The sequence below is a fragment of the Cupressus sempervirens genome, chromosome 9, assembly GCF_028749045.1.
Source record: "Cupressus sempervirens isolate cs-2001-9-10 chromosome 9, ASM2874904v1, whole genome shotgun sequence".
NCBI lineage: Eukaryota > Viridiplantae > Streptophyta > Pinopsida > Cupressales > Cupressaceae > Cupressus > Cupressus sempervirens.
In genome coordinates, this window is record NC_143126.1 from 556,873,056 (window position 1) to 556,886,089 (window position 13,034).

General features: G+C 34.2%; 1 protein-coding gene across 1 annotated transcript in view; it reads right to left on the reverse strand.

Annotated features, from left to right (window-relative positions):
- Positions 1 to 2,918: 2,918 nt before the first annotated feature.
- The window catches only part of LOC149539865 (PH, RCC1 and FYVE domains-containing protein 1-like), a 177,957-nt gene continuing 167,841 nt past the window's right edge, over positions 2,919 to 13,034 (reverse strand). Inside the window, exon 9 of the mRNA XM_089801065.1 lies at positions 2,919 to 3,591. Within this exon, the coding sequence (XP_089657191.1) occupies positions 3,489 to 3,591 (103 nt within the window). The 3' untranslated portion in view covers positions 2,919 to 3,488. The remainder of the gene's footprint in view (positions 3,592 to 13,034) is intronic.

The following is a 13,034-nucleotide window of genomic DNA, read 5'->3' on the forward strand; positions in this document are numbered from 1 at the left end:
CAGAATGGTATTTTCCCTAACACTATGCTATGATTGGTAGAGCTAGCTATCATGTCCTCCTCTATGCTGTTACTGTTACGGTAAGTGTTGATAGGATACCTGACAGAACAATGGACATGTCATGCCTGCTAAACGATACACCTTAACATATTGGACTTGACCCATAGTATTTTCCTGTTGTATCTGAGTTTGTACCGAATAAATGCTAATCCCCTTGGGTGAATAGAGTTATGTATAGATTATACTTTGTTGTTGTGGGTTATTGGGCTGCTAAGTGTGGTTGTCGCGAGTTATCAGACTGCTGCTAGTGCTTGTTGGCACACTGCAGAATAGGAATGAGTGGCCCAATAAATTACTGCCCTCCCTCTCACCACCATTCGCAACCTACTAAAACTCGCTCTCTCGTCTATATCGTGATGTCCGCTGAAAAGGGTTACCAGCATACGTCAAAACAACTCTTCTCCTTCAAGCGTTAATACTGCATGTCCCTTAATGTCGTAGAAATGGTGAATAACTATCTATTGGGTGTTGAGCTGTTGTTAACTGCTCACATGGTGTTAATATCGTTGAGAGTCTCTTGCCTATATACTACCCACCTTTGTCTGCAACTGGGAATTGATTCCAGCTAACTCTCCATTGGTTATCAAATACAAAACTATCACTACTTGCCAACAACTTCTTAAAAGCATATTTCCCTCAGCAAAACTAATTCAAGTTTATGAAATGGCAATGACAATTTTCAATAAATATTTTCATCGACCCTTGCTATGAAACTCTTTTCAGTATGCTATTCCAACAAACTCTGTATATGTGTGGGCTCCCACATTTTTAATATCTGCAGACTCAAGCAGACATAGCTCCCAGTTGCTGTAAATATTTTGAGCTCACTAAAATATCATATCCCTAAATCATTGTCTGGAATATGTCTTTGAAAATTTCTGTAATATAAATTTTGATGATGCCTCACAAGCTAGTAGGAAAAACCAACTCTGATACCACTGAAATATCCCTAACTGGATATTTACTCATTTTCCTTTTTAACAATATATTTAGGACTAAACATTTTAGATGTATTACGAACACAATCGAAAACCAATAGAAATCCCCATAGATATTTGACTAGCTTCTTCTTGAATATAATATTCAAACTCAAATATAGGCAAATGTAATACAATACAATAATAAAACTAAAAGACTCTCCACAAGATAATACCAAAAGACTCCACTAGATACTATCCTGTTAATTTCAAAATAACATTCAAGATTTGAGCATATAACAATGCGTTACAAACCAATAAGATAAAAACCAACAAACTCTTGTAACTCTTTAAAATATGTTATTGCATTATACAACAACAATACAATAACCAACACTAACAAATCCAATCTTAAATACAAATTAATAGTCAGATTGGAATACCAAAATAAGAACTTGTAAGCGCATATGAAAAACCTGAACTGATGTCTCTTCGGACAATGGGTTTGCATCCACTGTCTGCTGGCATGAGGGGCTACATCCTCATACTCGCTGAAAGTTGAACCTTTCCGAATACTCTCACAAGAGAAAACTGAAATCTAAAATAATAAATCAAGCATGCCTAGGAATGAGCCTCTTTCCCTTTTTAATACACAAACTAAGACTCTTCGACACCCTTTCACCATGTTTTTCCATGTGTTTTTTGGTAAAAATCTATCTTTGTCGTGTATTTAAACCTTTCATGGATTGTTTGTATGCAATTCTTGACACGGTGGAAAATTACTGTAAGTAAATTCAAGCATGGTCTAATTGTCACTGTCGGATTGTCAATTCATGCAACTTCATCTGACTGTTTTGAAGTATGCTTGAAACAAACATTTATTTCCTCTCTTTCTCCAATTTCTCATTTCTCCCTACTTTTTTTTTAACACAAAACATTACTAAGAATTAGATTATCATTTTGAGCTTCTCACTAAATATTTCTGTTTATTTCAATAATCAGACAGAATGATGAAACTTGTTATTTTAAATTAACTCAGCCATTTTTTTCCAAAGAGCAGCCCACTGGATGGAAACGAGTCCACTTTACCTTAGCCCATGCCAGTTATTCCCAACAGTGTTTAAACCAGTCGAAGAGCTAATTCTAAACCTCTTTTTATATACAAATATTAATTTATTCAAAAAATAGTAAGGGTACAAATTTTGTTGTCAAAGTATTTAGCTTATAGAGGAAGGAAAAAAGGGCCAGTTAGTAATGCCAACATTAACATCTACAATCAGAACACTATTTTACTAGTGAAAGCTTTTAGTAGCTGAGCTTAGAAACAGAGTATATGTTGAGAGACAAGACGGCATAGATTTAAACATAAAATCTCTTGAGATTCATCCCTAATTCCTATTTGTGGAGCATTAACTCCCCTGCTTAATGCTCAGCCATCAATGTGCTCAAAGGTGAGTTTAACAAGCACCAAATGTAATATGCTCAAAGACGAGCTTTTGTGCAGTCAAGGTAATACATAGAAGTGATATTTTCCTCAGAATTTTCACTACTGTTATAAAGTGTTTAATGAGCACCAAGTGTAAGTTGAGATAACTGATACACAGCAGCCCTTCTGTCCACATTTTGAAGAATGGGAAAGCTAGTGTTAATTCTGTGGAAGTAGTTCCAAACCTCTCATTCAGTTTACAGTATATATTACTTTACTGAAAAATTAAATTATACTATTATATCATAGAACTCTGTTTTCACAAATGTAAGAGGTAATGTAATTTCTTTGACATGTTTCAGTGACACAAGTAAATTTATCACTTGAAGCAGTAAATTTTACATATGAGAGTTTCATCAGCCTACAGATATAATCTTGCCCTCCTTTCTGTCTGTAGCAAATGGAAAAACAACTATAAATGATGTATGGATAATTTCCATGAGCATCGCAACAAGGAAAGAAAAAGAATGGTTAGCATATTACAAGAGATAATGTTACAATTTCATGACTGTAGCTGAAAAGATTTACAATTCGTCATATTTTACCACAACTTGCTTTGACTATAACAGCTAGACTTGCACCTCAAGCCTTCTGTATATAGGATACGAAAAGATTATATTCTTCTCCATGCAAGGCTTTTATTAAGCCCTATCAAGGTTTACAAATTTTTACTGAATGTAACATTATTTACACAAGATTGTCAAATAAGAAAAGTAAGTCATGGCAAATAGCCTGATTCTTTGTTAGATGGCCTAAATAGCTTGCTTCATATGTTGCTGCAAACTGAGAACTTTTCTTGTTTGTAGTCAGTACAAAAATCCAACGATAGTTGTGCTCAAGCTTTGGTTAGGATTTTTCTTTCACAATTGCCACATCTGTTACTGTACTGTTGTAAGGATTAATGAAATCATATGCTCTCCAACACCCTTCAGATAGATTCCAGAAAATTTATCTGCCAAAAGGGTATTGTCACAACAATATTATGAGATTTTGTGTTGTCATCTTCTTTGCTTGTATAGAAAACATTATAGCTGTCCTGTGATCCCCTCCACATTGTACTTCTCATGTATTCGTAATCTGTTCTCAGTCCACCATTCCTCTGCCTCTCTTTCACTGAAACGCTTTCGGCTGCAAAAAATAGTTCATGAGAAACTCAAAATGTCATGAAAGTGGGATCTATAAAAAATGAAGAAACAAGCAAAGAGTTGACAAAAAGAACAGGAGAATGGATGCATTAAACATAGGAATTTTCTTGTGTTGCATGTTCCGCTATTCCTCCTGCCAATATTGATTATATTCTAGAGATAATCCTCTTAAATGCTACAAGGCATAGTATTCATTCATTTGATTGCATGTTCAACTGAAGCAGAAAACAATAGAAGTTTGTAAAATGACCGTATAACTAGTTCATGCATCAAGTGTGTAGGAAAATATGACATGCTAATTATTAAACCAGAACCTTAAAAAGTGTTCAGGACCTCTTCTGTAACAAGTTAATACTAATCAAAGTTCCCAGACTCGGCAAAGCTGACTCGATTCATGAATCAGCAAAGTGAAATAACCTAAGAAATTTAGATATTTTTAAGGATTTAAAACTTGTATTATGCAGCCATTATTCAGTAAATCTTAAAGACAATAACATTATCAAATAGAAGCTAGTTTAATCACATACATAAATATACATCGATCACATAAGTACAAACACAAATTGTAGCTGAAGGAAATAGCAAACTTAGATATATAATAATATAAATATAGTCTGACTCAGTGACTCGCCGTGACTCGGCAAGTCACATCCCATACTTGGCCGAGTCCGAGTCCGAGTCCAAGTCCCTGTGACTCATCTACGGTTACCCAGTTCGCCAAGTTTGGGCGTGTCATGACAAGTCTCGGAACTCTGATATTTATTGCTTCCATGAATTTTAGATTGTTTGAAAACACGCATGAATAATGGCTCTCTACATTCCAAATCTCACAGTTTTCTTATCAACAGATATTTCTGTAAATTTTCTTTGAACCACAGCCACAAGTCCTCAAAACAGACACTCGATTATTAATGAGGCCATTTAAAAGAAGTACATTATTATAATGTCTGAATGTATTAAGCTTGATTGAATAAAATGAAAAGGCTAGACGTCAGATGAAATATCTTTGTCATGAATTCAAAAATTAGATCAAAAAGCAACCCAAAAACAAGGAACTATAATATTTAAAAGATTATAACCATAACTTCTTTGAATATACAAGATAGTAACATCTATACTATTTTAAGCAAGTTCTAATTACATCCACAATATAGACACTTGTAGTGAAACTGCTCTTTCAATCCTAAAGAAATAAATATTGTATTATAACTTCATAAGATATCATTTGCAGTATTTATTTGCCTTCGATAACTAACACTCACAATACATATTATTGGGTTGATATTGCAACCGATGATTTTGGGATCAATTGCAAAACAGTGGTTCGAACCATAGTGTGTGAGACAGTCTCTCCTAATTATAAGGGAAGGCTCACCCTGTCTATTATTATTGAAAACAACTAATAGTAACTAGAACCTAAGATTATATATACTAAGCTAATCAATGGGCGTTAGAATCAACACATTCTCTTTCTTCAGAATAGGTGCTCTTTCCTCATATTCTTAGTTTCAGGATAGACGATTCTTCCTTGCAACAAACTTCCTAGTACAATTTGGGAATGTAAATAACAAGAAACTCAAGCAAGCTCAGTGTCTTTCCACGACTCCTTATGTGAATACAGGAGCAAATATGAAATATACTAACACCTCAAAGTCTTCAGTGTATACTTCACCTTACAAGCAGAAGTGCATAAAATTAAAGATGCCCAAAGTCTGCAAATTATTTCTTTGTTTGCGCATACTACACTAGTTTCAAATGTGATCAGAAGCTGAAAGTCTGCAAGATCAAGCCTTGAAATCTAATTATAACTCTGAACACAATTAGCAGCTCAGAGTCTGCAAGATCAAATTTAAATCTCTCTTGAATAATACCACAATACTCAAGCAAATTCCAAAAACTGTCACCACATAACAACTTAAATCAGCACAAAGTCTGAAAAAAACTTTCCTCTTTTATTGAATGCAACTTGCTTTACGTCTAAGCTCAAAGTCTTAGAGTGCTCAACAAATTGGAAGACTTTTATTGCATTGCTAAAAGATCTTATTTACTACGAGCGCTCTCCTATTTTTAGAGAGAGGCTGGGAGAAAAAGGTGGGAAAACTTAGTGACTGTAGTTGACTTATTCAACATTGCAAGTCCTAGGCAATCTGACTTGCGATGTGACTACATGTAATTGCAAGTTACAACTTTGCATGTAGTGTGTTAACATGACATTACAGTTTCTGATTTTACATGGAATTTGTAAAAACTAAATTACATATGCATAACTGAAACCAATCTAAGTGTCTGGAAAGACACAACTCTAATAACATCATCCTCTATCTGGTCTTCATGATAGTACAGGCCAATGGCACTTGCGTAGAATTTTCAATTTCATCGAAAGCATTCATCCTAGGATAGCAACTTGCATCCTTGATTGTTGTTCTTCACCACAGTAGTTTCTCATTGTAAAAGGATCCTTCCAACATTTTGCGACCATCTCTGTCTTGAAAGCATTCAATTGCACATGATGAAACAAAAACATACTGGTGTCACAGATCAAACTAATAATGGAAGGCATACTGTACTTTAACAAACCTTTTGTTGGTTATTGTTATCAATGCTCTTAGGATTAGTATTCATTCCTATTTATAATTGTTGCTTTCACTGTGCTCTCTATTCAAGTCACTATAGTACATCCTTTGTCTTTTGATGATATAAAGTGTTTCTAATTTTTTCTTTTTTATGACAAATAAAATCCATACACCTTCATGACCACAGTAATAAAAACAATGATTTAGCATCACGACAACACATCCTCTGTTTTTTCATGGATCCCTCTTGGTTATCATTGCCTCTCTTTCGTGCCTAGCACCTCTTGATGCTTTGCTTTCAATGTCAATATCTTGACTCTGAGAGTCCACACTTCATCATGCCACAATTGGAGAACCCATGACACCTACAAGATGGAAATGCTGAAAACAATGCCCATGGCTTGATTTATTGGTTTGATAAGTCATGTGTGCAAACATGACTAAGAAGAAGAGGTCTAAGATGACACAAATCTGGAGTCACAAGTGAATTTCGGGTCTTGAGTTCTGCATTGCAAGAGAGGAAGAAAAACGTGTTTACTTGTAATCAGGAAAAACAAAATTGCAATTCATATGTGCAAGAGGAACATACAAGTTCGCACTTGTACTCAGGTCATAGAGACCCAATTTCAAGTGATTCAAAGTCCTTTCTAGGCTGCATTTGGGTTTTGGAAGGCACGCTGCACATGGGGAACTGTTGGAAGTTTGTTGAGCATGTCAGAGATTGTTGATGTGTGCTGACATTAATGTTTTGTCATTGACATCAACATACTTTTGCTATTGCAGACAGTGTGTTTTGTTAGTTTAGTACGGATGATTTCAGTTGTTCAAATGATTTATTGAACGTCTTTTGATGTGATTTTGGTTGGTGTTTCAGATATGCTTGTAGTTGATTCTGGTCAACTTACAGAGGTCCGTATGACAGATTGAGTAATCTAGGATTAATATATCAGTTGATTGTATTTTAGTATTTTTGTGTTTAGTGGTTGAGTATTCGCTTCAATATGGATTGGATTGATTGTTTTAGTGGCTGCCAAGCTGGTGGTACAGGTTGGACTTATAAATGTTGCCTCAGCTATTGTTGTTCATGATTCAGAGTTTGGCAAGCTATCTTTTTATCTGATAGAGTTGAGTGTTCAGTGTCATTTCTGATCACTACAAAGATGAGTGCTTTCGAGTTAGAGATGTGGTGAAGCTTCAAGATGTTATTCATGCTGCTTGTTGGTGTTCTTTGGTTGTCTTATGACCATGTTGATGGTTAGCATTGATTGTGGACAACATATGTGGTGACTTGCTAGCATGTTCTAGCTGACTCAGTGAAGTAAAATTTTGTGAATCTTGTCATGGTTTTGGCGATGTTGCATGTTCGAGGTTGATGTTTTGGATCCTAAGTAAGTCTTGATCGGATTGATTTGGATCGCTTTGGAGTTTGAGCTTAATGTTTGTATCATATGTTGTTATAGGTCTTGGCTGATCTTGTCGTTTAATCACTGTAATGTTAGTTTAAAAAATTGGCGAAATATCGCCAGTATCGCAATATTTCACGGACGCAATCAGACTGCAATAATATAGCTGTAGATATCGGCAACGATATTTCCTTAAAAAATGCAGTGACTTTTACCTAAAATCTCGTGCAAAATGCCGAAAAAATCATATCGTTGACAAAGGAGACGCTTTTAGGTTTTTCATTTTAATATGCTATCTCCGTTTTTGTTTTTGGTTTTGGATGAGACCTACGGCAGCAGAGCAGAGAGATGACGGGAATAGAAAAGGAGATTGTAAATATTCCAGCTAGCACCCAGATCAACAGCAAGGAAGTTCAACAAAGACCCGGGTCTTGGACAAGGTTACTAATCAAGGTAGAGAATTTCGATTTCATAGTGAAGTTGCAAACATTTAAACTCGATGACAGACAAGGTGGAGAGCAGTGGAGCGATGACATTGGTAGAGAGGGACAACTTTTTAAAAATTTAAATAATGTCTATAAATTTTTGTAATGTTTTCCTTCAGCTACAGTAATACTTACTAATATCTATAATATCTCTCATAGTATAACTATATTAAATTTTCATATATTTGTCAATATAAGTAAAATGAATTTTAGTATTATTTACTATTTAGTAAATTAGTATTTATTAATATAAAATAGTATATTATTACAGTTTGCTATTTAGTATTTACAATTTTACTGTTTTTTAATTTTTAATTGATTTATAAAAATGTTAAATAGATTCAAAAATAATAAAAAATATATTTTAATAGAATTGTAATTGATTTGAATAGATTTATAATAATATTTCAATTCATTTATAATATATTTTATTATTTTATAGATTTATAATTGATTGAATAGATTTATAACAAATTTGGTGTATATGTGTGCATTTTTAAGAATATTTTGAAAATTGTATATTTTCAAATGTTTGATAAAAGTGTTGATTTATTGCCAAATTTTTCGATGAGTTTTTGCCAATTCCGAGATTTTCAAAAAAAATCGCCAGACAGAAATTGCATAAAACCGAAATTTTCAACTATGGTAATGTATATATATAAGAGATCACTTCTGTAATTGAGAGTGAGTCATGGGTGGTGGAAAAGAGGAGAAGAGAGCTATTGTATTATGCAATCGAGGAAGAAATTGTACTTCATCAAAACTGTATTGACATTGGATATGTTGTAAGTCAGTTCATTGTATTGGACAGTTTGTCTACCTTTGTGAATTATATCAGAGATTAATCGGTGAACCTGACTGGGAGTTAGATCGTAATATTGTATTGTGAGCAGTGTGCTCTAGGCAGTGGGTCTATGAATGCATGTGCATTCCCCTTATGTTTCTCATTTTCTCTTAACCGGACAGTACTTTTAGCAGAGTACATTCATCTTGTGGGTTTGACTCCCAGTGGAGTTTTCCTTTTAATAGGGCTTCCTCGAGAACATATCTAGTATGAGTTATGAGTTGTGTATCTTGCATTAATGTTTGTTTCAGATCTGTAATTGGTTTAAATAGGTTGGAGTTTTAATTGTTAGTGTATAACTGATTCACCCCCACTCCCAGTTGTGTTTGCCTCCTTTTGGGCCTAACAAGGCATGTTATATTTTACATGTTATGTAATCGAGTCCTAGAAACCCAATTTCAAGTGATATGAAGTTCTTTCTAAGCTGCATTTGGGTTTTGGATGGCACGCTGCAAGTGGGAAACATGTTATATTTTTACAAGTATTAAATAAATATCACAAGTTTCATACCAGATCTTGACATCAATTCAAGTAATATAAAACTTGTAAAATAGTAACTTGCAATTTAGTTCCTAAGATTCAAAAATGCATTAGGGCATTTTATTTACAAGGAATACAATGCACAGTTCCGTCTCATGGAACTGAATGCAAGAATGATATTGCAATAAACTTGTAAAATGGTGATTTGTAAAGTGATTTCTAAGATTCAAACAATGTATTAGGGCATTTTACTATGTTACCAAATTCTTCCTTAGCAGCCCCAAAGTCTGGTCTGGTTCTTGCAAAAGTCCAGTCCTTATCATAATCTTGCATTAAGTCTACTACAGACCTTGAAAGTCTGCCCAAATTCTATCAGACAAACCTAACACAAACTTTGCCATTTTGATGGTAAATTTGCAAATCTGTGGCTGGACCCAGGCTAAATTTGGTCAAAAAATGGATTTTGACTTTTCAAAAGTTTTTTTGGTCTATTTTAGTCAATCTAACCTTTTAACCCTAAAATATATGTGATTCATAGTAGAAGATAAATATATATAGTGGTGTATTCTTCTACATTGCCTTACTCAAAACAAGTTTGAACCTACTCCAAATGTTTGAACAAATTTCAAACCTGAATCTCAAACCCAAATCCAAGCCAGCAAAATACAGGTGTTTTATAATTAAAATGATATCATAATTGGCCCTAGAAAATACATTTTGCTAAAAATGCAAAGATGACTTGCAAAAAATCTCAGATATTCCGAAATGCAATCATACGACCTTAGACAATAAGATTCAAACCCAACAAAAATCTCTCCTAGGAAGTAAAATGAGTTTACAAAAACAAGTTGGCAAATACTGTTAAAACAATATCTTGATCATACATTATTAATGGTCAATGTTGTAACTTAATGTGAATAGTAGTTAGTTTATGTTTTACAAATGTTTCATTATAGAAACATTTCTTTTGTAATTCTTATTAATTGATCATTTTGTTAATTCATTGAATATTTTATGAAAACATGGTATTAGAGCCATAAAATACCAAAAAGAATTATACAGATATTTTGAAAAATGATTTTTTTTCAAAAGAGGTGTTGTGCGTAATCACATTTACTCTTCCCAAGTGCATTCAAGGCTTTCTTGTGGTCATTTTTTCTGTTTGTGGGCTGGAGTTCTGGAGTCATTTTTGCAAGTTACGCAGGTGAAAAATCGTATTTTTGAATGTTTTTGAAACCACAGTGGCTGTTTTTCCTTTTGACAACTTGCTTTTTATATTTATGCTCCTTACAAAGTTGATTCCTAATTTTTTCGCCTCAAACAACCATATTTCTAGTCATTTTTCCTTTGATTGAAGACCGATGGGATTTCATTGTGTTTGCTAGTGTTTTTTAGCACTTCTATGAGTTGCTTTTAATGGCTAGGGCTTCTTTCATGGGTTTTATTGTCTTTCTCAAGCCATTTTACCTTTTGTCTACATGCATCTCTCTTATATTCTTGCATAACACCGATTTCTTGGTGCCTAATTTCCCTCATGGGAGGGAGATTTTGTTGTAGATTGTGTATGCTGGAGGAGGAGGCCGTACGGTGGTTGTGGAAGGAGTTGTACAGTGATTAAGGAGTTTTGTCTATACGAGAGACAGAAGGGTGTACAGAGTTGAGATATCTGAAGGGTTACAGGTACGGTGGGGAAGGAGTTTTGTTTGTACAAGAGGACGGAAGGGTGTACAGAGTTGAGACATCCAAAGGGTGACAGGTACGGTGGGGAAGAGTGACGAAACAAATATTATTGGAAGTTGAATACGCCCTACCTTGACAGACGAAATACAATATAAGCAATTGCACTTCAATGGAGAGTATAAATATTTGCTAATAAGAATATTGATCAAATTTTCCAAATCTGAACCGAGAAATACATAGATGGAATAGAGTGAGGATTGAATCCCACCGAAACCGGAGAAAACCAAATAGGGAAGATCTTGCACTTCCGAAATGGCGAACAATACTGAACTCCAACAGGAATTCGCAGTACAAAGAAATAATTTAAATCCCATACCAACTACTACCTACATGTCATGCTTAAATAGCCTTCGGAGGAACTTCCCAAGGGTTTACAAATATAGACAACGACCAAACCTATGGAAACAATAAAATAAAAATGTGACTGAGATATTCTAAATCAATCGGTCCATGAACAAAGGTTTGATAAATTAATTATTTTATAACAAGAACATTACAAATTTACAAGTTTCACTCTTTCAATCTTAACAAGTTTACTAATTAAATATTAAATATAATTTTTAATATATAATTTAATTCTGAAAGATTGATTTATTTCACTTTGTCAACTTTAAAAGAGTCCAATTTTCATTTCATTTGAATTTTCCCTTTTATCTCCGATTAGTTGGAGACGCCTAAATACATTTAAAGATGGAAATTTAGTAAAACCATTTCAATCTTCCCGAACTTCAAGAAGTTTCTCCTTATGGTAAATAACTTCCTTCACATCAACATTGGGCAATTATTTCCTTAGTTCCCACAAATAACTCACTTTAGCATCCCTTTACTCCCTGGAACGTGTGCCTGAAAGGATTTTGTAGAATGTTGAGAATTTAAAAAATATTCCCTCATTTTAAGATTTTGTGACCCATGTTATCTTTGTGAGAAAACTCTCAAATGAATATGAAGCCTAGTTGTGGATTATTTCACTTCAGAATAAATCCTTGACTAGGTCCATTTTGCATCGGATGATTTGCATGAGTGGGATTTTTGGGTGGTGATGAACTTATTTTTTAAAAAGTTTTCTATGACTTGGCCATTTTTGTGCCTTGAAAAGTACTTGGGTGGGGTTTTTTGGCAAGTCAAGGATTTCTATTTTTTCTTCAAAGTTCGTGGTTTGGACAATAATGTGCTTGAGCATATTTTTTAGAGTGGGGGATCCTTTATTTTGGACTTTTTCATGACCATCTATATTTGGATGCACTTTAGGTGAGATTGAGGATTTTAAAATTTTGGAAAGAAATCCCTCTATCTTATTCTTGTGTTGCTTCTTGCACTTGAGCACATTTTCAAGGTATAGATGAATCATTTCTTGGTTTGAAATTTTTTGTGACTTCATCGCAACCATGTTAGGTGCTCTCCTTCATTTTCATGGATCATCCACATTTGAAGCTTCTTGTGCTCCTTATATACCTTCACTGTTCCCATAGTAGATGCATTTGGATTGTAAGTCTCAAAGTGTGAAGGGTTTTTATGGGTTCCTTGGTATTTGCATCGAAGCCTTCAAATGTTGGCCTTGCTCCTTCCATGGGTGAATGCACTTAGTGTGACTCAATATACATCGTGCGGAATTTCTTCATTACCTCTACTACTAGCAATTTGGCAAATGCTTATGTGCTAGGAGGCATATTTTTCCCGTTCACAATAAATATTTTCTTCAAAACATTTCCCTACTGCCTAAAAACAATTTTCCATAGATTCCTCTTCACGGAGCCTTTTAAAACAATTGTCTCTTTGTCACAGAGGAGCCACGTTTAAATGCCTTTGTGACAAGTTTGAACATTTTGACAAAATTCCCTCCTTGCTCTCTGTAGCTATGACTTCATTGGAATTTGGAATTTTGCAAATATTTCCTCTCATGT